The sequence below is a fragment of the Paralichthys olivaceus genome, chromosome 3, assembly GCF_024713975.1.
Source record: "Paralichthys olivaceus isolate ysfri-2021 chromosome 3, ASM2471397v2, whole genome shotgun sequence".
Taxonomy (NCBI): domain Eukaryota; kingdom Metazoa; phylum Chordata; class Actinopteri; order Pleuronectiformes; family Paralichthyidae; genus Paralichthys; species Paralichthys olivaceus.
The window spans coordinates 18,773,920-18,801,376 of NC_091095.1; the positions used below are offsets into that span (position 1 = coordinate 18,773,920).

Consider the following 27,457-nt stretch of genomic DNA (forward strand, 5'->3'; position numbering starts at 1 on the left):
GTCTCAAACACTAGATATTTATTAACTTGTGATAAGCTATAGAAGAGGCCAGACATCCAGGTAGTGAAATAAAGTAGGCAATAGGTCTGACGTCCATAATAGGAAATTAATCTTGGGGCTGACAAAAATTAACTTTAATGTTAAATGCCGCTCCACCGTAGTTTCTTGCTCGTAACAGAGAAAACTGTATTCCCCCTGTTTCTCTGCCGCCAGGACCAAAGACTTGCAGGTGAAGCAGAGATCAGATTTTGATTGATTGATTGGGATTTTCCTGATGACCTGATGGATCATCACTGCCACCCAACCTGCTTCTCAGTTACAAATTATATTTCCTATATGCTGTTCAGTTTACTTCAGCGGTGCAAGAAGTGATAGTGTTGTGGCAATATAAAGGGACGTCTGTGTTAGTTAAAAATTAACCTCAGACACACTGAACAAGCCTGTAGTTGCAATCCTGTACAATGTGGTTACACAATACTGTATCAACAGAACAGCTTTAATATCCACTTCAAACACAGATCAAAGTCTTCTCACACCAGAATCAGATTTATGGTCCTTATACTGCCAATAGATAATATAATCTGTAGTATTCTCCATACAGATATACACATGAATGTAATAATCGCAACATATCATTACCATTGAAGCCCTAACACAATATTTAAATACTATCATATTTGTAATAAATCTGGTACAGTTTACTAACACATAATTTATTTGAATTTCAAAATATTAAAAATACTGTACTGCTCTTCCACTACTGTAAACCTGTTATTTTACTTATGTAATAACCTGAGGTTTTTCTCTGTGTCTTTATCAATGATTGGTGACATGACAGCCCCTGAGAGTTGAAGCCACAACATCTTGATCGCCCTCTCATTGTTGGCTGCAGTCTTCAGCAGTCATATCTGATTCATAACATCAGGATCATATCAGGATCACATCCACACCCAGCCGAGAGGTCATGTAAGGAAGGAATCCTTGCACATCACAGATCTGAATTTATTAAAAGACCGGAAACAGACTTCTTTCTTACACTAACATGAGTGGAAGACATTTAATAACAATTCAGTCATTAATTAATTCATACATTTATTTCTGCCATGATTGTGGCTGTTTAATGCATTGCTGACTTAATTATATTGAATTTGGTTCTAATAGTTAAGAAAGTTATCACAGACGCTGCAGATATGTAATATGTACTATTAACAACGGACATGATTATTTATGTTCCAGGTGAACCATTTAGTGTATGGCTTTGTTAACTGTTACTAAACTACTATACTAAACGCATTCAATTTCATGAGTATATGCACTACAATTATCTCAAACAGAATTATCAATAACAAAAGCTATACAAAATACAGTACTTTCCTAATTTCAGTTTAATATTACACAAAATCTCTGGCAGATTAGATTAGATTACTCCATATCTAGGCTGCACCCAAAAAAAAATGTATGTTGTTCAATGATGCCCCCTAACGGTGGCTTCAGGACTCACCTGATGCTTTGCTTTATTGAAACCAAAAGATGTATCGTGTACAGGCTGTGTGTGAATCATAGTGGGATCATGTGATAAAAGGTGTATCTTTGTATCTCATGACGTCAAACAGATTGTTTTCTTTTAAATCATGGTACAGTTGTAGCAACTGGAATCCACACATTAAATTGGAACTCATATAGCAGTAAATCAAATCAATACTGATACTCTTGGTGTAGGAGAATGTGTCTATTTGTGTTTGTCTTTTTCATTCAAATATAAGAGGGAAACTGACACATGGTTCTTTTTCTGCTCATTTTCACACCATTATTATTATTTTTCTATAAGAGGATTGTGAATTGTAAACTGAAAATTGTCATGAGTTAAAATAATCCCTTAAGATTTATTTAAACAAGTTTCTAATACATATTTACTTACAGTTGCTCAGATAGTTGAAGATATGGTTCTTTTTTGTTTTGTTTTATTATGTTTCCAATCCATCGAGAGCATTTATTGATAGATAGATAGATAGATAGATAGATAGATAGATAGATAGATAGACAGACAGACAGACAGATAGATAGACAGATAGATAGACGAAAGGATGGGTAGATAGATAGATAGATAGATAGATAGATAGATAGACAGACAGACAGACAGAGATAGATAGACAGATAGATAGACGAAAGGATGGGTAGATAGATAGATAGATAGATAGATAGATAGATAGATAGATGAAAGGATGGATAGATAGATAGATAGACAGACAGACAGATAGATAGATAGATAGACGACAGGATGGGTAGATAGATAGATAGATAGATAGATAGATAGATAGATAGATAGATAGATAGAAAGATAGATAGATAGATAGACGAAAGAATGGGTAGATAGATAGATAGATAGATAGATGAAAGGACGGATAGATAGATAGATAGATAGACAGACAGACAGACAGACAAACAGATAGAGAGATAGATAGATAGATAGATGAAAGGGTGGATGGATGACAGACAGACAAACAGACAGAAAGATGAAAGGATATATAGAGAGATAGAGAGATAGTTAGATAGATAGAGAGATAGAGAGATAGATAGATAGATAGATAGATAGATAGATAGATAGATAGATACATAGATAGAGAGAGAGAGAGATAGAGAGAGATAGATAGATAGATAGATAGATAGATAGATAGATAGATAGATAGATAGATAGATAGATAGATAGATAGATAGATACATACATAGAGAGAGAGAGAGAGAGAGAGAGAAATAGAGAGAGATAGATAGATAGAGAGATAGAGAGAGATAGATAGATAGATAGATAGATAGATAGATAGATAGATAGATAGATAGATAGATAGATAGATAGATAGATAGATAGATAGATAGATAGATAGATAGAGCTGGACTTTAAATAGACTTCAAACTAACCGCCCCTCGTGAACCGCCGGTACACCCCGGAACAAGATTTGTCCACGCGTGACTCGTTTGCATTTGGGTTGCCAGGTTGTGATATTTCTATGGTGTGAATGACATTACAGGAATGTCGAAGGTTATATTTGACAATAAATACAAAATATTTGTAATTTATTTGAAAATGTGTTTTGTTAATCCAACCATGTGTGTTTCTAGTGTGGATGTATTGATTACATTTCTAGACATCAAAATACACTCAATATGTTCTGCTATACACCTCAACCACAAAATGAGTCCGTGGGATTCTAACCAGCATACATCTGATATTAACATGGCAACAACATGCTCCTGAGTCAAAGACAGACCCCCAGTACTTATAGAGTAGATTCATTACCCTGGCTAACACCAAAATATTTTCACAATATGATATAATACAAATATTACAGGGTGATTGTGACTTTATAAACACGTACATTTATGTTTTACTTACTGTTAATCTGCCTGTAGTTGTCTATTATTCCTAGTTCTTTTTTTAAATCGAAGCTAAATATCTAAGCAATTACACTGCTGTGTCATCAATGACTGGCTATAAAAAGCATCAGGTTAATTGAGGAAAACCTTGGAATGATCAAAACTTTTGACCCCTCGACTTTTCCCACAACATCAACAACTGAGTGTTTGTGTCCAGCTTTTTCTTCTTGTTGGTGTTAGCAGTCACTGTTTTAAATCTAGAGAAATATCTGTTGACATGTGTTTGATATCACACTTTCTGTCAGATCTCTAACAAAATGTGTGCACTGAAAAGAAATTGTGATCAAAAATGTTATTAAAAGTATAATGCGCTCATCTTTATGAGGTCAAGTATACACTCATTTCTAACACTATTTTAGCACAGTTCTATCATTGTAATGTCTTTAATGTCAACATGAAACCAGAAGGTTTTTTGTGCATGGTGATGGTAACTCGTGTGAGGGGGCACCTGCACGGCGGCTCAGAGGCTGTGAGAGGGGGATAAAACTGCATAAATCTGGCAACTCCGGGCTGCCATCTTTGATTGTGCGACAGGCCGCGGCGCGAGCGGGGCCTCACTCAACTAGAAATACGGTCTGGCGCGAGTTCACGGGTGGGGACAGACACGGAAACACGGGACGACCTAAACCGGTTTCCCGCAGTGACGGCCGAACACACGAGGATAAAGCGGCGGCTCGAAGCGGCGCAGGAGCCACGAGACGGGAGCCGTGCATGTGGAGAGCGGTTTGCTGGAAGCCGACGAGCTAAGTAGCTAACCATCGTTTAGCCCGAACTGGGTTAGCGGGCTAGCCAGCTTTTGTAATCCGCCGGCGAGACACACTTTTCCTCCACCGCAAACCAGGCCGACACCGGGGTTCAAGTGGGGCCGCACAGGAACCGAGAAACACAAAGGAGGCACCGGCGGTGGCAGGTGGGTGTGAGTGTCACGAGAGGTGAACATTTGGAGATTTCAAAGGCAGGTGATGTGTTGGTGTTCGCTCCACGCTAGCTGGTTAGCATGCTGTGGCCACTGAGGGGCTGGAAGTGGGTTTGATGGCGACCAGAGGGAAACGAAACTCTGTGAACGACGCGAGCGGGCGGCCTGCTCGTGAAGAGCACCATGTTTCACATTATACATCATATAATCAGGGTTGCTGCTCGGATTGGGAAGTTTCTAAGTTCTTACTTCCAAGGCAGCGAACGTGTTTTTTGAGCCCGGTGTGGCTGAGTTCGGGGCACACAGGGCCTCTGCTCTCAGCCGGTATGAGCCACCCTGCCCACCAGCAGTTTGATCCATGGACAGGGGTGGCCTGCACATTTATCAATGATAGTGATTTGCTGAAAAGACACGATACCACAGCACTTAAAGATTTGTCTTTAGTGGGACGAAACGTTCCTGCGACGAATCACGTTATGATCACGTCTCTATCGACGAGTCATGTGGACAGAGCTCAGTAATTTCCTTCCAAGTCATACTGTCTTCTTGCTTATCCAACACATGTGATCTTAAAGTATCACGTTTTTTATTGTGTGGCTGTTTTCAGGGCTTTGTCATAGTTGGGCTGTGAAAAACTTGCGTGATTCATAAACTATTTGCAGGAAATTATCACCAGGCAACATGGTGGTATTCTTACATATGCATCCATTACAAATGGGTCCACATCTGGCTCGTTTTAGGGAGGCCATTCAGACATGTATTGATTGAAGTAGTAGTTTATTGATCGGCCATTCAGCAACATGGCTGTATCAGAGATCTACATCTGAAGGTGGAAGTATCTACTGGAAAGCTCAGGCTTTGATTTAAAGAAAAAAGATCCTTTCATTTTCCTCACAATATACAGACTTAAACATGGATGGATTTGTGTTTAAAATGAGCATTTTATATACAGCTTCATTAAGTTTCCTTAATTGGTCCCAAACGTATATCTCAAACTGGAGTTGGCCCTCACAAATTAATTATTATGTGGAGAAATGTTACATTAAGGTAATGAAAACATGGCCACTCTCCAGTTTCTCATGTGCTTAGTGAAATCATCAGCAAGTCCCAAGGGAGACCATCTCAGTGGTATTGATGGCCTGGTGCTGGAGCACCACAATAATCTTAAGTGTCTTCCAATCCTCAACAGTTTTTTCCCCACGATATTTCTAAGCTTTGCATGCCAATGAATAACATTGAGCCAAAAATGGTAAGCAGCGGTGGAGAGCTAATTTCTGGATCCCCCTGCATTGATCTTGATCCAAGTGAAGATTAGTAGGTAGATGTCAGTGTGCTGTCAGTTCAAGTACTGGATATAATGTATTTTCTTTTTAAAGGCCTGGTCATGTAGTCCAGAATTAGTGAATATAGGTGGCTTGATTGTTTTTCACCTCCTATCACATCTTTAAGTTAGTGCTCTGAGGCTTATATTTCACTAAATTGATGAGATAATCTCTAATATATTGTTATGCAGGATGGTGGATTTCTTGCTGTAAAGCCTTGCCAACATGGCAGGAAAAAAGTCATTTTACCGGCCACTAGATTTGATGCATGGGAGATTTTGTCAGCCTAAATTTTGTGAGGAATATTCTTAAAAAACTTTTTTTTTGCAGAAGTAGTTGCAGGGGTGAAGGGTTGTGCTGGAGATTGGGACTGTGGAGCTGTAATGCTTTGTGTGCTTGACAAATCTTCTATCTTTTTCTTGCCCCCCCTGTCACATTCACCTGACAACACTTCAAAAGTGTAGTCCAGGGCCCCTTCAGTTTGCCTTCAGTGTATGTATGGCCATGTTAAGAACTTTATGTTAATCTGTTTTAAACAATCTTATCACAGGTGTGCATCTTTGCATGCGTCCTGAGTTACCACTGATTGGATCTCTTTTCACTGCTCCATATGCAAATACACCTGTACATTATTTCTGTGTCCAGACCAGATGTTGTTGATTTTAGCCAGTCTGAGTGTACAGGTGTGAGAGCGGAAACAAGCAAAGCTGATATAATCAACGCTCTACACCATTTTATCTTGAGGATTGATTTTCAAAAGTAAGTGAAAATCAATGTTGGTATTGTTAATGTTCCCACAAATCAAAGTGTGGGAAACACTGAGTGTAAGTGTAAAATATTTTCAGTTCCTAATGAAACTGCAGCGAGTCAGAGACTTGTCAGCTGAGTAGGAGGTCCATCAATGTGGCCCAGGATGCATCTGTGCTCACACAGCTAAAAGAATGTGGTCACACGCATCCCAACCTCTGAATGTTGTCTGGGACATCCATGTGTCCTAGATGATGGCTTGATAGCCTGTTGCCAGAGTTTAAATGACTCCTCAGGCACGTGTATGTGCACATATTTCCACTCACGTAGATGGCATCAGTTGAGTAGGACCACATTCGCATTCACCCTGCTAAAATAATGTGGACACATGGCCTAGACAACCTCCGAATGTGGTCTGGCATTATTGGACAGGTAACATACTTTTGTCATCTGTGCACACAGGAAGTAGTACTGTTTTCATCTGGACTAGTTTTCCTTGTATCAGTGTTCTCTTCCTGTTTTCCCATTCTTCAAACACACCCTAATCCATCCCTTATCCCACTGATGGCCAGAGTTATGCACACTATTTTGCACTCACTCATCACAGAATCAAAACAAAAGCCTCACCTACCACAGATCCCTCGTCCCTCAGCATTCTCAGCAACATATTGCCTTTACAATCTAGTGAAACCCAGTGAAAACAGCCTATAAATGAACAACTTAATAAAGTTAACATGTGTACAGGAGAGCCAAAAAATTGCTCCAGCTAGCTGGTGTGCAGACCAGTGAGGTGGATCAGTCGTATCTCATCTGCAGGATGTGCTCTCATTGGTGTCTGAGCCTTCGCTTGAGACGCTTTGGTCAGTAAATGTATTTTTATAACTTATTTCAGGCCTATGTTCACTGCTTCCTCAAGCACAGCACACTTCCATGATGACGAGCAGCTAGTTGGCAAAGATTAGCCTACTTATATAGATAGACGTTCTGTGTGTATGAAAGTAAGGTGTAATTGTAGTGTTTTGGGTTTAACACTACTGCGGTGGGCAGGTGTGCATACAGTGTTTGCTCTAAAAGACACATGATGAGGAAAAGAGACATGTCAGTGTGTCTCGTTTACATCTCTGCCAGTCCGAATGAGGAGGGATTGGCCTGACCTAACATGCACATGTGCCTGGACTGGCCACCAAAACAAAGTAAATCTCTGTTCTACTCTGGTAGACTCACTCCACTGATGCAATTTACAGGAGTGCTTTATTCTTGCTGGATTCAAATAGTCTTCCTTCCTGTCAAGCAAAACTGCTGCACCAGACTATTTTCTTTTAACATTGATTTTCGATGACGATGAATGCAACTGTTTCACTTGACAGTTTTGTGTTAATTATTCCAACAGACCTCTGGTAGTCTGCTCTGCCAAACATAGAAGCCTCATTAAACCTGGATTTGTATCAATGACTTTATCCAGATCAATTTTTTTGTGTTTTTATTGTTCTAGTGTACATGGTGTAAACAAATCAACATGCATGTGTTCAGACGGAACAAGTAACTGCAAGTTGTCAGCAAGTTGTTTGCTGGACTGCAAGGCTGAAACAAGAGATGTGAAAACACAAATTTTGTGATGTCACCTATGAATTTGAAAATTGTCTGTAGTGTGTCTGTGCCTAGCTTCAGTGTCCCACATTGACATTTCTGTAAAAAACAATTTCATCTGAAAATTTTATTTTCAGATTTCTTAATTGTAATAACATCAAAATGTCAGCATGCACTACTATGGACATAGTGGACACTTGCAACATATACACAGAAACACGTTTTAGCTGGGCCAGCCACTTTCCAGTGTCCGTACAGTATATACTATCATATTTACAGTTAAGGCAACATCTTCATTCCAGAAGACACTTAATCCCACAAAGCAATAATGTACAGTGTCAATGATTCAATTTTGTCAGGTCCAAGTAATATGGAGCTGTATAGACAAGCATCACAGTTATTATCACCATACTATTTAAAGTGAAAAATAAGTACCAGTCTGGATCCTAATGTCACAGTTTGAAGTAAAATTGTATTTGTTTTACAAAATGACATCCAGGCTCTTTGAAAGACGTGGCTTTCCCTTTAACTGGATGTTACTTTGCAAAAGAGTTTCAAGGCCAAGTTACATCTCAAGACTGAGCTCATCAGAGCTGTCAGCTTTCCCCAACACACGCACACACACACGGACACTGTTCCCCCACTGCTACATTAATAATAAATGACCTCTGTGTGACTCAGGATAGACACTGCTGCCCAAACATGCTCTGTCCTTGGTACTGCTCACTCTTACTCACTTTTTTGCCAACCCTCAGTTTCCTAAATTAGGCATCATTTCCCTTCTGCCCCCCACTCACCTAGTCATTTGGTCTTCCAACTTAATTGTATATCCAAAATACTTACATAATAATTATACAAATTAAACTGACAGGCTTACTCAAGATCCTGATCCAAATCTAGTCATTGTCCTCTTTCAACATCACCATCATATACAGTTTGCACTATTTAAGTAAGTTCACAACTAGTCGTGGTGTAAAAATGGGAGTTGACACCACAAAAAGTATTTAATTAAACAAATTAACATTTTATTAATGTAAAACACTGCTTAAACGTTACATCTAAGATGTTACGCAGCCACTTGTCACAAGCTGGGGCTGCATGCTAATGCACACACATTGAGAGCCACCAAGGTGAAATAAACAAAGTGGGTTGATGATATAAAAATGCAAATGGTGTTGTACATGGGCTTAGACAGAATAAGATGAGTTTGCTCACATTCCAGTGTTTTAACAAATGGGGATTTTTTTTGACATTCAAAAAACTGTTTCCTCATAGTTTTCATTTTCGTCTCTCTGCTCTGTAGGAGGCTGGTTCTGGAGGCAAGGCCAAAGGACCAGACTCGATGAGTTTCCAGCGAAATGTCAGAGAAGTCAGGGCAGAGCACCAAGGCAAAGGATGGCAAAACAAAGTATGCAACCCTTAGCCTCTTCAATACCTACAAGGGCAAATCTCTGGAAACCCAGAAGACTGCAGGTAATCAAGTACCTTTAACAGTAGTTAATGAGAGAACTGTAAATTCAGTTGATCAAGGCAATGTCAAATCAACTCAAAAGGATAATCAAGTTTCTGGCCTGATATTGTTAAAACCTTAATTTTGCTGTTTCTTCATCCCAGTGGCTGCCAGACATGGGCTCCAGAGTCTGGGCAAAGTTGCTGCCAGTCGGCGCATGCCCCCTCCAGCCAACCTGCCCAGCCTGAAGGCAGAGAACAAGGGAAACGACCCCAACGTCAATATTGTCCCCAAAGACGGTAGTGGCTGGGCATCCCGTACCGAGGCAGAGGGAGAGAGGTAAGTTAAGTAACTTGTGCATGTGTGTTTATGTGCTTAAATACACAAGGTGACATCCCATTTGCTAAAGCTAATCTCAATAGAATAATAGGATGTCTAAATTAGATCAAGTATTATATTATTATTAAGTTCTGAGTGTCTTATGTGCCACAGGCAACAGGATACGCCCCCACCGCAAAGCAAACCAGCAGTGATCCAGCCACCGGAGCTGTCTATCGGGAGCAGCCGATCCTGGGCCAGCAGCAAGCAGACACAGCCTGATGGTAAATATCCTCTCCACACGCTCCCCTTTTGCACCTATTAATAAAATACAGATTACCTTTGTTATGGTGCTGTGGTTCCACTTGATGTTAATGAAGGTGACACTGTAAGGTAAAATTTCTACTTCTACCTAACAAACAGAATGAATATCCATAACTTGTTTACACCACCCAGCTGTCTTAATGGAATGCAGACCATTTGATAGCTGATAAATGTTCCGATAGGCTGGAAGTGGTACTGTACATCAACTGGGGATTAGATCTGTCAGTGCTGCTCTGCAAGACCAGGGAAGTCACGATATTAGTTTTTTGGTATCACGGTTATTGTCAGAGGAAATATCACGGTTTCACGATATTCTAAGATATATTATTGATACTGCAGAAGGAAAAAGACACACACCTAGGGATGTCACGATATGAAATTTTGGTGCCACGATTTTCCTAGGAAATATCACGGTTTTTGCGATTATCGATAATATAGAAGAAAAAACACTCACAACAAGTGATATATAGTTGTTTATCTATTTAAAAGCAATTTATGTAAGCTATTTTATTTAGTTGCCTTATTGTTGAAGGTTGGTAAATTTGTGTTTTCTGTCATAAGCTGTGTATCTGTGTGGGAGTTTTATTTTGAAGGGTCAGCAGTGGAAGTAGTTCTGTTATGGGAGCGATATGTTGACTAGTTTCAACATGTCCTGGTTCAAGCCACATTCTTCATGTCCTTATTATACTATTACCTTTCAGTACAGGTGAATTCACATGCTCAGCTACATTTGTAATGGTTAATAGGAAGAGAGAGAGAGAGAGAGCGCGACAGGGGTGTGTATTACGTGACTTGCAAGAGGCAGCACACCATAGTTAGACATCATAGTTTTTACAATTCTAGACGAGTGAATCATATAAAATCTGAAAATGCGCAACTGTTATGGGATATGTTGCTGGTAGCACATCGATCATGCCAACTCGTTAGAAACGGCATCACTAGAGTGAAGTCCACTAACATTGGGAATAATACTAACATTAGTGGGACAAGAAAGAATATTCAGACTGTCATGCAATAACTAGCGTCACAGGTGTTTTTATAGCAGCGGAAATGCCACCGTTCTCTGTTTTTGAGAGTGCAGGGTTCAAACACACGCTGAAAGTAATCGAGCCCCTTACCAAGTACCCTCTTGTTCGCATTTCAGCCAGCAAGTCACACCAGCCCTTTATAAACCTCTGTTCCTAGAGTGAGAATGTCCACAGTGGAGACATTGTTAGTACCAGCAGGGCATCAAACCCTCTCTGCAAACTATGTGGTGGTGGTAGTTCATTATTTTGAATTAAAAAAATGAAAATACATATATTTAATGACAATAATCATACAATACAATAACGGTGCAGTTTAAGTACAGATAATTTTTTACATACTGCACCTTAATGGATATTTATTTATGAGAATGTTTTTTTGTAATTTTACTTTTTGAAAGAAAGACACAGCCATAGTTAACCAGGGTTGAATAAAAATACATAGAAAATCAGTTAAATGTTTTCTTTTCCTTGTTTCCTCTGTACCTAAAACGTACAGAAAAGGCACCGAACTGTGACCTCAAAACCGAGATGTGTACCTAACCGTGATTTTTTTTTTTTTGTGTGTGTTCCCTTACACCCCTAATAATCATGCGTTTGTGTTGTGCAGGAGCTCCTCGTGTGAGCAGCCATTTTCACCAGGAGTTTCCCAGCTTGCAAGCGGCTGGTGAGGCAGAGAAAGATGACAGTCAAGAGGAGGAGCCTTATGGACCTGGCCCCAGCCTCAGACCTCAAAGTACAGCCACACTCATGCACATAAATATCATTCAGTGTTCACTGTTAAGTTTCTGTGTCCCTAGTGTTCAGGAACCCCAAGTTCAAAATCAAAAATACTTCTTCTCTCTTTGTCCTGGTAGATGTTGGCAGTTGGAGGGAGGGTGGAGGCAGGAATTTGAACACTGCTCCCAGCCCCCCTGAGATGGAGAACAGGGTTCCAGAGGAGGGAAGTACAAGCCTTGGTACCACAACACCACCCGCAGAAGCTGATGAACCTGGCAGAAACATAACCGCTGACAGTCAGAGGGAGAAAAGGGATGGTAGGGAGAGGCCTCCCTCCACTGGCCCTCCACAGCCTAAACTTAATGGGGGGCAGCAACCTCCTGCTGGGGTGCCAACTCACTTTGATCCTGCTTTCAGGAGCATGATGCCACCCTATGTAAGTCACAGTTTAATATTCTAGACAGAACTCGAATTTTACAGTTAAGCCAGCAATGTACTTGTATTTAAAGGCAGGTCTAAGTGCCGATGATGGCTGCCTTACATAACCTGCATTAGTTTAGAGTTTATGATGTTTCCGTTATCAGAAAATAACACTATGCATACGCAAGATGCATTAAGCATATGAATTGTAGGGGAATTTTAAAAAAAGACAAGCTAATAGACGAAGTCTATCTATTCGGGTTTTCCACTGGGCAGTGACAAACATTTTTGTCAAAATTCCTGGTTATGATCAGAACCATTTTTAGAAGTCAATGTAGAAACCTGCAAAAATTAATAAAATAAATCGGAGACTGTTACGTCTGTGCACTGCAGAAAAACAAGTAAGGACAGGGCTAATGGCATAATATGCGCACCAGTAATCAGTAGTCTGAGCGGGCCACAGAATTTTGTCAACTGAGACCAATTTTACACATAATATAAAAAGTGTCACCATTTTTGTTACAACATGCATCCAGTGGTTGTGTACGGTCTGAAGTCTCTGCCCTCCAGAGGGATCCTTTAGTTACAAGCTGGTTTTCTATGTGAACGTATGGTTTAAAGAACTATATTTCTGGCCTCACAGAATCTAGTTGTAGTTTTTATCTTGTCCTTATCCTGTGTGATGTGTTTTTAGATGTTCCACGCTTATCCTCAAATGTCTGTAAGCCCCGGGCAGGGAAACTTCAGATACCCTGTACCACAAGATGGAGCAAAGTGAGTCCACATCTTAATGCATCAATACATTTTTGATTTGTCTTTCATTTTGTCATTTAACAAACTGCTAATTGTATTCTTCCTGTATAATTAACAAAGTAGTTAGTCAGTTTAATTTTATTCACAGTTTGTTACATGTCAGACTGATGACACTACCTTTACATTCTAGTACTTTCATTTCGTCCATTAATTACCTTCTCTCTCCTTTCTTCTCTGTTGGGGTGTCAGAGGTTCTCGTTCAGCACGACCCCAGCAGCCTCCCCCTCAGTCCTGGCTCCTGGACCCAGACAGGCCCTCAATCATCAGTGCTACAGAACTGAAGGAGCTGGACAACTTGGACACTGACACTGATGAGGGCTGGGCAGGTCAGTTACTGTACATTATTTATGAAAACAGTGTTAAAATTATCAGAACTATTGTACGATGGATAACCTCTTCTCCTGGTGTGAACATCGAACCTCAATCCTGTCTCTTTCTCATTCCAGGAGCTCAGATGGAGGTGGACTACACAGAGAAACTAAACTTCAGTGATGATGAGGAAAACCAAGCTAATAAAGAAAAAGGAGAAAACTGGTGAGTATCTTGAGCCTAACATTTTAACATGCATTGTTTAGCCAATTGAGTCCTTATTATGTATGTATAAACCTGCATTACTCTTCTACCAAAACATTTCTTATATTTTTTGATATCCTACCTGCAGAAAGTTTCCATAAAACTACACTTTTATCATGAACTTTTGGAAACCAGTTGGAAGAACCTGTTTTTTTTTTCTAATCCATGTTGACATTGTTATTCAGGGATTGGATGGGGAAAGTTGAACGTATAAGACCTCGGCCAACAGAAGGTCAGGAGGGATGGAAGGAGGGGTCTGAAGACCGTGGGGGCAATAAGACCTCAAGGGCAGACAACGTAGATCCCAGAGCACCATCACCTGGCAGTATGGGGCAGTACAGTAAATCAACTGCTTCACAAGACTACCAGGTAAAGCTGGACAAGTGCACACTGATCAATTTAGCAGCAATTTGAGCCTGTGTTGTTAATAATATCTTTAATCTCCAGGGTGGGAGTCGTTCTGTTAGTGGAGCAGCTCCCCGTGGGAACAAGCCACAACCTGCATCAGCACCTGGTGCCGATGAGGATTCTGACGCCTGGAGACAGAAGCGTAAGAAGCCTTCAGAGGTTTCTGAAGCTGTTGAACGAGCGAGGCGGAGGAGAGAGGAAGAGGAGCGGCGGATGGAAGAACAGAGGCTTGCGGCCTGTGCAGAAAAACTTAAACGTCTCAATGAAAAACACCGCCAGGCAACTGAGGGCAAATCCTCCCCTGCTCAGTCCACTGCCGATGAGGCAGGAGCTGCCCATGAGATTGCCCCCTTATCAGCTCCCGCTCCTGTATCCAGTCCTGTACCTTTGGTCCCAGTTTCACAATCGCAAGCACCAATCATGCAAGCTCCTCTCCCAGAGCAGGTGGATGAAGACAAAGAGAGGATGGAGCAAGAATGGGAGAGAGTTGAACCAAGTGCAGAGGAGGAGGTTCACTTGCCTCCTCAGCCCAGCCCTCCCGTCCAGAGACCTGTAATCGTCGCTCCAGAACCTCAGAGCGATGGAGAGAACTCTTTGGCTGAGGTCGCCCCCCTAATGGAGGAAAACCAACCTGACAGGACAACAGTGCCTATCCAAGACTATTTCAACATAGAGGACAACAGAGGTGAGCCAGCTCAACCTCAGCTGGGAGTTGTTTGTAAATTATACATGGTTTCAGTTATAAATGGCAATACTATTGATTTTGTTTTCCTGCAGTGGATGAGCCCCACCTGTCTCTGCCTCACATGGACACACCAAGTGGTGAGGATGTCCCTGTGGCACCCCCACAGCTGGAAGGAGAAGCAGCTGCTGCTATGCGTCCATCTCTCACCTCAGGCTATTCCAAACAGTTTCAAAAATCTTTGCCACCTCGTTTCCTCAGACAGCAGGTAAGAGTGTCCACATTCAGCTTCTTTGGTTACAAAGAGCTGAGTGTTGCTGGTTAAATCAATGGGGGGCAGTAAGTAGTGGGCTATTTTCATAACTTTTAAGGGGACTTGGATGTTGAATATTAGTTTGATCTTCCATTTATTGTCAAAGTCGACATAAGAAATGTAAGAAAAGAAAATGAATGGTTAATTACACATTTTTCATTGCGAATCTGATGATCAAATCATGTGTGAAGTGCATGTGGGGGGCTAATGGTATTGGTGTACTGAGAGCAGTATTTTGAGGGTCTTCAGTTGTTAAAGCACATATGTTTAGGCTTGGGTTGGAACAAATAGTGTTTAGATATTCAAAAATCAGTACTATTTGAATGCTTTAAGTACTATTCAAATGTTTATTTTGATACATTTTATAAATGCGTTGGTTCAGGCTACCTGCATAAGACAATTTAGTGCGTGGGTCACACTAGGTGTGCAGCATGTGTCAGCTGCATCACAGATGTACTGCTGCTCACACACGTGTTGTCCAAATAAGGAATGTGCCCCTTTTTACATTTAACAACATAGTTAACCCTTCTGCCAAGAAAGAGAGCGATGCACACAGAGAGGAAAAGAGTGTTCACCAGAAAAACAATCTGCGCTTCAAATGATGTTTTAATGTGTTTGTGAATAATGTACAGATAAAGGCATTGAAACACTAGTTAAAGGTGTACTGTTGCTGGTATGATGTCAAAATGAGACCCTGAATCTCTAGAAGAGCCACACTGCATGGTACATAACAATAGGATACATTTTATTAGAGATTTAATTATATATTTTTTTAATATAATGAACTATGTTGTACTGTATATATCCTAAAAAAACAATTAACTTTAATGTGCTTACTGTTCCTCTTTGGTCTTTTAGGAGCAGATGAAGCAGCAACAATGGCAACAACAGCAACAGCAGAGTGGGGGCTCAGTGTCCCCATCAGGTGGTGGCGCTGTTCCAACTTCACAGCAACAACAGCAACACCGCTCCATGTATCAACCTATGGGCCCCCACCACCAGCACCTGGCCTCCATGGGTTTTGACCCCCGCTGGCTAATGATGCAGTCCTACATGGACCCTCGCATGATGTCAGGACGTCCTCCAATGGACATACCAACTAATATTCACCCTGGTAGGGAGATATGTTGATTATACATGGAGACTTTACTGAATGAGTGCGTAGGTTTATGATCAGTGAGCCGTTAAATGTGTCATACTGCCTGTTCAAAGTCACTCTCATATGCTTTTCAGGGCGGATGCCTCCAAAGCAGATTGTGCGCAGAGAGCCTGGTGACAACTCCAGCTCCAGCTCAGACTCCTTTGACCACTTGACCCGGCCAATTCGTGACCATGGCCTTCCCTCAGACTCACGTATGGTATGGGGATCAGATCCATACCCACAATCAGAGCCCTTACCTTCTGTAACTCCTCCAAAAGGACGCAATGATACCAAGGAGCAGAGGTAAAGGATATTTAGAAGAAAATATCAGCATACATAAAAGCCTTTATTTTAAACATGTGATGCATCTATTTTTTTCTTTTACAGAATCGACTCTAGTCTGGATCTGGATAGAGGTCTCCCAGCTATATACCCCCAGGACCACAGTGCATTGGACTCTCGTAAGAGTAACTTCTTCCGGGACCCTACAGAGTCCCTGTCAACATTTACCCAGGGCCCAGAGGACTCATCTGGGCCTCTAGACAGGGTCTCTGTAGCCTCAGCTTTTGATTCTGAGGAACCAGGCCTACCGAGTGGGGAAGAAGTAGAGGCTCTTGGTCAAGCTATGCTCCAAAGGAGCGTCTCCCAGGGCTCCAGTCACTCCCTCAAGCTTGATGAGCCCAGGTTTGATGGGTTACCCCTGGGAACAAAATCACTAGACCCACAGGACACAGGTGAAAGAGCTGAAGATAAGCCCCAAAATGAACTCTACTCCCAGGCTTCAGTGACGAACAACAGGGCTACACCTCCTGCTGATGGGTTACACAAACAAGAGAAGCTGCCTCTGCCAGTCCCCAGCAAGCAGAAAGCTGAGCTGCGCTGGGGCGGGAGATCAGGTGCTGGACGCAGAGACGGACCAGGTGGGGAAAGACCAGTCCGCAGGTCTGGGCCAATAAAGAAACCTGTCCTAAGGGACATGAAAGAAGAGAGGGAGCAAAGAGAAGAGAGGGAGAAGCGTCACGAGAGAGGGGAAAGAGGAGAAAGATCCAAAAAAGATCAGTCATCCAAAGCTCCTTCTGCAGCTGCTGTTTTGTCTGAGGGTTCCAGACCTCAGAGTGAAGGGAAGAGAGAATCTACAGAGCTTGAGGAAACATCGGCTGGCCATCAGAGAGTCAGAGACTCTCAGCCTTCATCCGGGCCTCCCACTTCTTCTTCTCAGGAGGAGAAAGCAGACAAACCACCCAGCAATGACAAACATCCAGAACCCAAGCTGCCTTCCAGGAAAGAGTCCAATCTTCCTCCGCGTGCCTACCGACGGGACGACAGAGAGAGAGAACGTGAGAGGGAGAGGGATAGGGACACGGACAAGGACAGAGACAGAGATAGAGAATGGCCTGCTGACTCAAGTTTCAAAGGACGTGGCAGAGGGGAGTATTACTCTAGAGGACGCAGCTACCGAGGTACTTACGGTGGTCGAGGCAGGGGGAGTCGCGGCAGGAGTCGAGCAGAGTACCCTTACAGAGAGCCCCGGTCACGCTCTGATTTACCTTCTGTGGGAGGTGCTGCTGCCTTTCGCAATAGGGAAGAAAGCGAAACACGCAGTGAAAGCTCAGACTTTGAGGTTATTCCAAAACGCAGACGACGACGGGGTTCAGATACAGATTCTGAAAGTGAAGGTGGGAGGGAGTCTGCCAGTGATACTGGACCCTCTGACCGTGAACCTAGCACCAAACCTAGCCGTCCACTAAGACGAGAACTGCCTGGCGAGGGCCGGTCTGGGCCCCACAAGCCAGGCTTTGGACCTCCTAACATGGGAGAAAAGGCTGGATTCAGAGGGGATGATGAAAGTAGGCCCAAGCCAGGATTCCTTCCTAAAGGAGAACCTTCTCGACGAGGGAGAGGTGGATTATACAGTAGAAGAGGTGGAGCAAGGGAACGTGGTGGCCCTCGCTCTGCTCCTCTTAGACGGCCAATGCCCAGAGAGTCCTCCTCTCAGTGGCCCTCTAAACCCATGGAGACATTCAGGCCTGAGGAAATGGAGTCAGGATCAAGATATGACAATCCTCCCACTGATCGACGGCCACCTAAGTCTGAGGGCAAGAAATTTGTGGACGGGCCACAGAGCAGCAGAGAAAGGCCTCGTAGATCCCGACCAGCAAGGCCCCCCAGGCAAGATAAACCCCCCCGCTTCAGGCGCTTGAAGGAGCGGGAGGCGGCAGTGTTGGGTAGTGGAGAAACAGCCTCAAGTCTGCCTGCCCCGTTACCCCCACTGCCTGCTAATGCTGCCAGGTCTGCCCCAATATCCCTCTCCCCAACCCTGTCTAGAGCTCCAGGAACCCCTGTTACCATGCCTGCAGAAGCGGCTGCAACAATGTCTGCACCTGACCTGCCCTCTAGTATTGAAGCACCCTTACCTGAGACCAGCAGCCCCACAATCGCTGCGGTCGGTACCAAGTCCCCTGACCTGTCCAATCAGAACTCTTCAGATCAAGCCAATGAGGAATGGGAGACTGCTTCTGAAAGCAGCGACTTCAACGAAAGGAGAGAGCGAGAAGAGAGGAAAGGAGCAGCGGAGGCCAGTAATGAAGCCACCACTGCCTCTGCTGTGGCACCTGCACTCCCTCAGGGCTCTTTAACCCCCAATAAAAGCCCACCTGATGGAGGGGTGACTCAAAGACGTGATGGTGCTCCTGCAGCCAAGAGGAGTTTCTCCAGTCAGAGGCCGACGGAGAGACAGAATCGTAGAGGCAACAGTGGAGCCAAACCAGGCCGGAGCTACGCAGGGGGCAAAGGGGAGAGAAGGGGAGGGGCCAAAGCAGGGCGCAAAGGGTGAGTTGGAAACAATCAGGCTTTTGTCTTATGTTAAGCATTTACTCTGTCTGCTTCCATTAACACTTGCACAATGGAGTTGACTAAATGAACTGTGTGCAGCAGAATAACATGGCAGGTTTATTCACACACAATTAACCTTTTGTATACTAATCGTTAATTACTATTCCGCCCAATTAATGACTGCACTAAATAATAATAGAGCACAATCAGCATACAGTACATCAGTAAGCTGTGAATATTTTCTGTGAAGATTGGAATATGTTTTTAATTAACCTCTAGTGTACTATAATTAGCCATTGAAATGTTTTGGTTAAGTATGGCATCAGTGTGGTGGTATTTATAGACTACCTGAACAACGAGAAAATGTTTTTTCCTTTTATTGTCATCAACACTTCGTGTCCAGTGGTTTCTTTGTTTTCTCTTACTTCAGTCAGAGGATGTTTTAAAAAAAAAAAGGAATAGTTTTTTCATTTGCATATGAGATGTATTAGTTCAAATCCCATGTCAGTACATTTTTACACATGAGCATGCTAAGTTTCTCAGGCCTTGTTTACCTCCACATTGTTTTTCTCATGAACATTTTGGTTTGTCAGTGTCTTTTGATTATTCTCAATTTTTACTTCTGTCTCTCAACGTATCACACAAACAGCCCTCTAGCCCACCAGAACTCAGAGTCAGCAGCACCAACAGCTGGAGGAGCAGCCCAAAGACCTACAAAAGAGCAGTCTGCCCGTCGCAAAGATGAGACCAAACAGGTCTCCAAGAAGCCCAAGGAGAATGCTCTTTCTCAGTTTGATCTCAACAATTATGCCAGTAAGTAAATACATATATTCTCTGATACTGTTAAGCCTGGAATCTACACTTTGGTCGAGATGCATGTTGTCTAAAAAACACATGTTCTTCTTGTCTGGTCATTGTAGGTGTTGTGATCATTGATGACCACCCAGAGGTCACAACCACAGAGGACCCACAGTCCAGCACCAATGATGATGGCTTCACAGAGGTGGTCTCCCGCAAGCAACAAAAACGCCTTCAGGATGAGGAGAAACGGAAAAAGGAAGAGCAGACAACTCAGGTAGGAACATACAATATGACAGAAGTGTATTACTTTATTGAGAAGGATCTGTATGTCTTAGTATAGTATTAATATAGTTACAACTCTTACAGAACTGGGGTAAAAAGGGCTCTGGTGAGAAGAGCAGAGGTGGAGGAGGAAAGCTGCCTCCAAGATTTGCTAAAAAACAGTCATCGCAACAACAGCAGCAGCAGCAACAACAACAACAGCAACAACAACAGCAGCAACAACAACAACAACAGCAGCAGCAGCAGCAACAACATCAGCAGCAGCAACAACAACAACAACAACAACAACAGTCCTCACAGCCTCAGCCTGTTGCAGCCTCTACTCCCCAGGCTCAACAGCAGCCACCCATTTCTGCCCCCCAGCATCCTCACCTGCCCCCTACCCAACCTGCTGCATCCCCTCAGACTCTGGAAGGAACGGTGGCTCCTCTGCCCACTATCCCCCCTGCTGCTGTGGATTTCACCCCAAAAACCCTTCCCCCCGCACCCACCCAGACGCACAGCACTCTAGGTACAGAACTGTGGGAGAACAAGGTTGCTGGCTCCACTGTCCTTCCTGATGTGAAGAAGCGTGAGTGAATAAGTATATGTTGATGACTTGAATGGATTTATCAAAAAAATGTTTTAATCATGAATCGTTGTATGCAGGAGTGAATCTGTCAGCCTGTTTTCTAAAAATCTAATCTGTGTATTCCAGTTGGTCCAATCAGCCCTCCTCAGCCGCCTTCTGTGAGTGCCTGGAACAAACCTCTCACCTCCTTTACTGGCACTGTCTCCTCTGAGGTACGCATGTGATCCCTGTTTTTTGTGACTGCAACATCCACCTGCTCTATGATAAATCATGAAAATAAAATATTTTGTCATTTTCATTTTTAGGGTGTGAAACCAGGAGCTGATGGCAGTGTAGAGTTGGCAATCGACAGCATTCAGTTTGGAGCACCATCATCTGCAGGCAGCACAGACAGTGATGGCGTTCCAGCATTGATGGAGACGGGCTTGGAAAACAAACTACCTGCTCCCAAAGAACAGAGACAGAAACAACCTCGAGCTGGCCCAATCAAAACACAGAAGGTAACACTCTTTTCTGCTCATGCTTACACAATCCAGGTTCAAATTAGTTTTGTGAAACTCCCCTACAAACTCCAAAACAGTTAATCTCATTTCCTCCCCAGCTTCCTGAAATGGAACCAGTGGAAACCAAGGAATACAAGCCAGGTCCCATTGGCAAAGAGCGTTCTCTTAAGAACCGCAAGGCCAAAGATGCACGTGGAGGAGAAGGCGAGGGCATGGAGGGAGGAGTTCCTGGAGGAGGCGTCAGCAGAGCCACAGACTCCAGTCCTCCCACCAGTGACACCGCTGTACCAGAGCTGGGAGGAGACATTGAGGGCATGATCACAGTCCCCTCAGCAGACTACATCAGTAACTCAAAGGTATGTCACTGTCACAATTACTGTCACTCAACTATCTTTACTTGCAGTATAACATAAGTAAGTTTATGATTATAAATGTTTGTTTCCATCTCAGGAGTCTGTCACTGACTACACCGCCCCCTCCTCCTCACTGGCTGACAGTGTTCCCACAGGAGTCAACAAAATAGAAGAAAGTTTGGTGGCAAATGTGAGTAGACATCTTTACACTAGTGAAAAAACCTTGTTCATCTTTCATTTTTATTTGAATAAATCAGTCATCTCAGTTGTGTATAAATATTAAATGTTTTTAATCCCAACATTGAAACATTTTGTGGGTTTTCTTTTTTTGTCTCAGGTGGCACTTCCCCATTCGTTGCCACTTCCTAGGCGAGAGACCCTGCAGCAGAACTCCAGCCTCAGTACTGTCTCTCCTGCTACTGTTGACCTAACACTAAAGGTACACGGATAGTACAGTATATTCCAAGAAGCATTCATTTCCCTAAGAAAAACTCCTTTCTCTCACATTTTATGGATCCTAAATGCTGACGTGTCTCTGTCTCCTGTTCAGATGGAATCTGCTCGTAAAGCCTGGGAAAACTCCCCGAGTCTGGAGAAGAATTCTCCGGCCACTTCCTCTTCATCCCCCATCACGTCCTGTGCATCCTCATACTCTTCCTTCTCCTCGGCCTCCATGCCACAGATCCCTGTGGCTTCTGTTACTCCCAGCACTTCACTGTCAGGTAACAACATTTTTACTTACATGTAGCGTATATCTCCCTCCATATTGTCTGTTGATAGACGCACTGCTGTTTTTCAACACTAAAGTGAGTGATTTCTTTTTCTTTTGGCATTTCCTGTTGTGCATCAGTAGTATACATGCACCCTTCATGACTCCTTGTCTGCACCATGCTTACCTCCACCCCACAGGATCTGGCACCTATACAACATCATCCCTCAGCACCAAGACCACCACAGCCTCTGACCCCCCAAACATCTGCAAGGTGAAGCCCCAACAGTTGCAGGGTGGAAGTTTGTCCTCTAGCAGTAGCAGCAGTAGCAGCAGCTTCTCTCAGCTGGGCTGCGTGCCCCCCCTCCTGCAGCAGCAGACCCCACAGGTGTACGTCTCCCAGTCTGCAGCAGGTGAGAGAAACATGGCACTGTTTTCTGCATTTTAATCAGTGTCATAAATTGGAAATGTTATAGCCCTGATAGTTCATAATTTATGTTTCATATTTAAAGAACTGTGCATGTCTATTGGTAATAACTAACACGTCATTTCTTGTAGGTTCTGCAGCTCAGATTCCAGCTTTCTACATGGACACTAGTCACCTCTTCAGCACCCCCCACCCCCGCTTGGCTCCTCCCTCCCTGGCACAACAGCAGGGCTTCCAGCCTGGACTCTCACAGGTAGCATTTTTCTTTTTTGAGAATCTCTGCAGAAATGCTTGCACCATGAAGACAGAACTAACCTGTTTGTCCACCTCAGCCAACAGCAGTGCAGCAGATTCCCATCCCCATCTATGCTCCACTGCAAGGTCAGCCTCAGCACCAACACACACACCAACACTCACACCAGGCCCAGCTAGGACTCGGCACTGGACCTCCAGTCTCCCAGCCACAAGATCTGTTCAGCTCCTCGCTGCAGCCTTATAGGTAACAGAAGACACACCGCAGGACATTGTGCGTTTCTGTTGTGAGAAGAGAACTCAGAGAGGCCAGTCTCGCTGTTCTGAGGCACCATTGTTCCTGTCATCTGATCCTGCTGATGTGTCTTCCCTCAGGTCTCAGCAGGCATTCATGCAGAACAGCCTGTCACAGCCCTCCATGATGCTGTCAGGACCATCCCTGCACAGCTACGCCAGTGTGCAAGCACCTGAGCTGGGCAAGCCTCAGTCCAACCTAGCCTATCAGCAGCAGTCATCCACCCAGCACATTCCTATTCTGTTTGAGCCGCAGCTCAACCAGCCCTCTGGCATGGGAGGCTCCCAGCTCATTGACACACACCTGCTGCAGGTAACCAGAGCGCTCACAGGAAACATATCACTCTACTGTAAAATACTGAGCCCACTGTGCGTCTTCCATCTGACATGTCTTTGTTTCAGGCTCGACAGGGGATGAATCAGCATTCAAACATGTATTCAGGGCAGGTGCAACAACATGGCCAGAGTAGCTACTACAGCAACACTCAGTCACCCAGTTCAGCAATGCAACAGGTAACATACATGCAAACATAATGGAATTTAAATGTTTGTAATCCTTTTGAAAAGCTTACTTTATTTAACCAGTTATCAAACTTCCACATTTGTTGAATTTTCAATATTGTGGAACAGCGTAATTTTCTGTTAGTTAGATAAATCTTCGGTTCCCCTCAAGGTGACAGTTCCTCTGCCTCGTTCACAGTTGTCTCTGTCAAACTTTGGCTCGGGTGGAGGACAGCCCCTCCTGGCACTGCCCCCCACGCCGCCACAGGCCCAGCCCCCTAACATCAACCGACAGCCGCCAGTCTCCCAGCCGTACCGCAGCATCATGGGCCCCAACCACAACATGATGCCGCCACCCACCAGCAAGGTACTGTCGTAGTGTGTGCATTTGTGACTTGTGTGAATAGACCGGTTGGTTGTGATTTTTAAAAGTGTATGTTTTTGTGTTGATAAGCTGCAGATGGAAATGGATCTGAAACTCTTTGGCAGTGGGATGGATGTGAAGCCTGGAACTCCTCCTGTCGGTGCCAGGAGCACAACACCGACCTCCAGTCATTACAGGTACAACCCGTAACCACATCCTCACACTTACTGACAATACACACCAAACAGGACTTCTTAAAATGTCAAAAAACGGACAGAAGTATCAAAACAACTGGCAAACGTTATTCGCAAGGAAATTATGCACATTGTGAGTTGATACAATCCAAGTCAACACACTAGCACATGTTTTATTGTAATTTATCTTGTTTAAAAGATTATATATTTCTTTCTCATTTGCCTGCAGGGCCAGCTCCACCTCTCCTAGTAGCCAGTCCAGTAAGATGAACAGCATGTTGTACCAGAAGCAGTTTCAGCCCAACTCTGCTGGGATGAGAATGACGCAACACTTCCCTGGACAGTTCAACCCACAGGCATATTATTATTTACATAGCTTGCATTTTGATTGTTTGTAAAATGCACCTTTGTAGAAAATGAATGTTAAATGATGCATTTATTTTTCCTTTCAGATTCTCTCTCAGCCCAACATAGTTTCTCCTCTGGTTCGACCTCCTCATACCAACTCATTTGCTGGAGGTGTTCAGCGTTCTCCCATGGGCCCTCCAATGTCGGCGAATGTGGGTGGTGGGCTAATGCCTCATCCCCGACCCCAGTATCCACAGCACAGCCAGCATCTTTCCCGAGGACCCTCTGGTCCCTCGATTGTACCCAGAGGCACACAGGCGGCTCTGAAGGCTGAACAGGACCTAAAGGTCTTTTTCAATTTTCTTTTTATTTATTTATTCCTTTCTGATTTGTTCATTTGTCCAATCTGAGATGGCTGGATTGACCAACTTTGTATTTTCCTTCTATCCCCTTCCAGGCAAAGCAGCGGGCTGAGGTGCTCCAGTCCACTCATAAGTTTTTCTCAGAGCAGCAACAGCAACAGCTTAAGGCCCCACAAGTCAGCAAAGCTTCTCGACTTGATCAAGGAGGAAAACCCTCCATCGACACCTCTGCCCAAAACCACCAGGCAGGAGTCGAACGCCCAGATTCTGACAAACCCCCTGTCTCTACGGCCAAGCCCATACGGACTGGCCCCATAAAACCGCAGGCCATCAAACCAGAAGAGGGCAAGTAACGAGCTCCCGACCATCTTCAGATGACAATACAATGGATGGAAGAGAGGAGGAGAGAGAATCTAGCCCCATTCACTCAGTCACCGCCTCATATCTGCCCTGGGGGACATTTGGAGGAGGAGGATGAGTTGGGTAGAGATCTAAACGGTAGTGGTTACTGAGAGTAGGCACTGTCCTGCATATATATATATATATATATATATATATATATGTATGTATGTATAATCCTCTTCCTCTTCTTTCTCCCCCTGTCTTGTCCCACTGTAGGTTGGGGCATTTGAGTTGGATTCTTCCATCATATTTAGATGCCGACGAAATGGCTGCACAAGTTGTTCAACAGAAATCTACTGTGACAGTAGATAAGAGGAGAGTTGGAGAGAGAAAATTTGAAATGAGATTTGCTGCTGAGTTTGCCATTTTTATAGCTCTCGATTTCTGTACCTATTTTATTTTCCCAAATAGGATCGTGCATATTATAGGAGAGACCTGTTTCGTTAACGAAAGAATGAATCAGAGATGTTTTTGTAGTCCAAACTTTCTTCAGTGTATGTAGTGAAGCACACTTTTTGTTGCCCAATCACCCATCGTAACCAATCCAGAGATTCGTGCTCATGCACACACTCCCTTAACGGTTTCACCCACAGTCACCGCACAGAGACGTGAAATAAGAAATTATGTGGTTATTATGTTAAGTTTTTTGTTTTATCAGAATGGTAATGTGAAAATTGCAGCATTTGATTGACTTAAAAGATTGATTTATTGATTAGTCTGCCTGTGAGCCTTTGCTCTCCTGCCTTCTGCTCTCATCTCCTTGCCTGAGAATCACTGACGTGTTGGAGTGTGTGTCAGGTTCTAGTAGAAACAGGAGGGAGCTCGTATCTGGACTCTCCTGTATATTTAGCCAAAGGTTAAAGCAGCGCAGAGATGTCACAGCCTTTTGGATTGCTGTTGCCGTGGCAGCAGGGTTTTGAGTGGACTTACAGGATTACATGGATGATGTATGATCACTACATGCAGCTGTTCCAGTTTAGGGGCTACTGTCACACACCCTTTCACTGCTTTAACACCCATCCTTGCTGTCACACACACACAAACACACACACTTCACCGTAAAGCACCCAGATCTGCTGCTATTGACTGATTTCAGTGCCCCTAGCTAGAATATAGCAGGATAGGGCTATTTAGAGGTTATAGAAGCGGCGAAGAGTTGATTGTTAAAACAATAGACAACTTTTCAGTGTGAGTGTGTGTGCATGTGTCAACCCCCCACATTTAACGGGGGGGACAAGAACAGGACAGAGAACGAAGAAAACGATGGGCAGAAGGACACTTTTTGTTTATGTTGTCTTTACTGATGAGAGCAATCAGTGCTGTTTTCTGTCTCTGCCTCACCTCGGCTGGCTGTCCCACCGACAATGCTCTCATCTCGGAGTTGTGGTGACAAGGGTCCTTCAGAAATGTACAGCCTCCCTACCCTGAGGTGGGGAGACTGTCCTCCACACCTCTACCCCAGCTGGGGGAAGAGTCCTTGCATTGGAGGAGGGATGAGGGAGGTTGGGTAATGATTTTTGTTGTTTTTTTTGTTTGTTTTTTTTTAAATTCTTTTTTGTTTTTTTTGTTGTACTTGTACAGGGGTTTCATCGCTGTATTAAAAGATGTACGGTCTTATTTACATTCTCTTGGTTTGGTTACAGAAACTAATAAAATAATATACTGTTGATGTGTTTCCAGTTAGGCCTGGTTTTTACTTGAAGCCTTTTCCATAATTAAGTTGAAGCCTTTTTGTTGCTCTATATTGGAGCTAGAGTCAGCATTACATCTGAACACTAGATGGCACTATAACACAGAAACCTCTCAGATTGAATGACCAAGGCACCACTTTCAGATGAGGTAACTTTGCAAAGGGATATACAGTATAGCGTGTAAGTATATTTAATTAAAAACAAAGAATCGAATCTGTAAATAATATATTAGTTTATCCTCATGAAATCAACTGTCTTTGTAGCTCTTCATCATTAAGACTCCTGTAACACTTAGATTTTCAACCCTGTGGAAAATCTTTGCAAGGCGTGTTATTGATTCAAGTATTACTTAGTAAGAAGTACACCTGCAGATTTATTCATGA

The 27,457-nt window shown here is 43.4% G+C and overlaps 1 protein-coding gene across 6 annotated transcripts; it reads left to right on the forward strand.

Moving 5' to 3' along the window:
• Positions 1–3,925: 3,925 nt before the first annotated feature.
• Positions 3,926–27,050, forward strand: prrc2c (proline-rich coiled-coil 2C). 6 transcript variants are annotated; one of them, XR_002202474.2, is made up of 35 exons: positions 3,926–4,339; positions 9,305–9,474; positions 9,616–9,790; positions 9,944–10,053; positions 11,729–11,854; positions 11,976–12,274; positions 12,953–13,032; positions 13,252–13,397; positions 13,518–13,605; positions 13,830–14,013; positions 14,092–14,737; positions 14,830–15,002; positions 15,906–16,161; positions 16,281–16,491; positions 16,576–19,017; positions 19,670–19,833; positions 19,941–20,095; positions 20,188–20,674; positions 20,801–20,886; positions 20,980–21,174; positions 21,276–21,533; positions 21,628–21,720; positions 21,868–21,969; positions 22,081–22,252; positions 22,440–22,652; positions 22,798–22,919; positions 22,999–23,165; positions 23,294–23,525; positions 23,615–23,725; positions 23,913–24,080; positions 24,168–24,274; positions 24,501–24,627; positions 24,724–24,966; positions 25,077–25,479; positions 25,600–27,050. XR_002202474.2 is itself a non-coding variant. In XM_020080892.2 (34 exons), the coding sequence occupies exons 2-34, from the start codon at positions 9,360–9,362 to the stop codon at positions 25,332–25,334; spliced, it is 8,511 nt and encodes a 2,836-aa protein (XP_019936451.2). In that variant the 5' UTR covers positions 3,926–4,339; positions 9,305–9,359; the 3' UTR covers positions 25,335–27,050. The 6 variants fall into 6 exon arrangements, 5 of the variants coding, with proteins under 5 accessions (XP_019936451.2, XP_019936454.2, XP_019936455.2 ...); XM_020080892.2 differs by having other exon boundaries at positions 25,077–27,050; XM_020080895.2 differs by having other exon boundaries at positions 24,174–24,274; positions 25,077–27,050.
• The last annotated feature ends 407 nt before the right edge of the window (positions 27,051–27,457 follow it).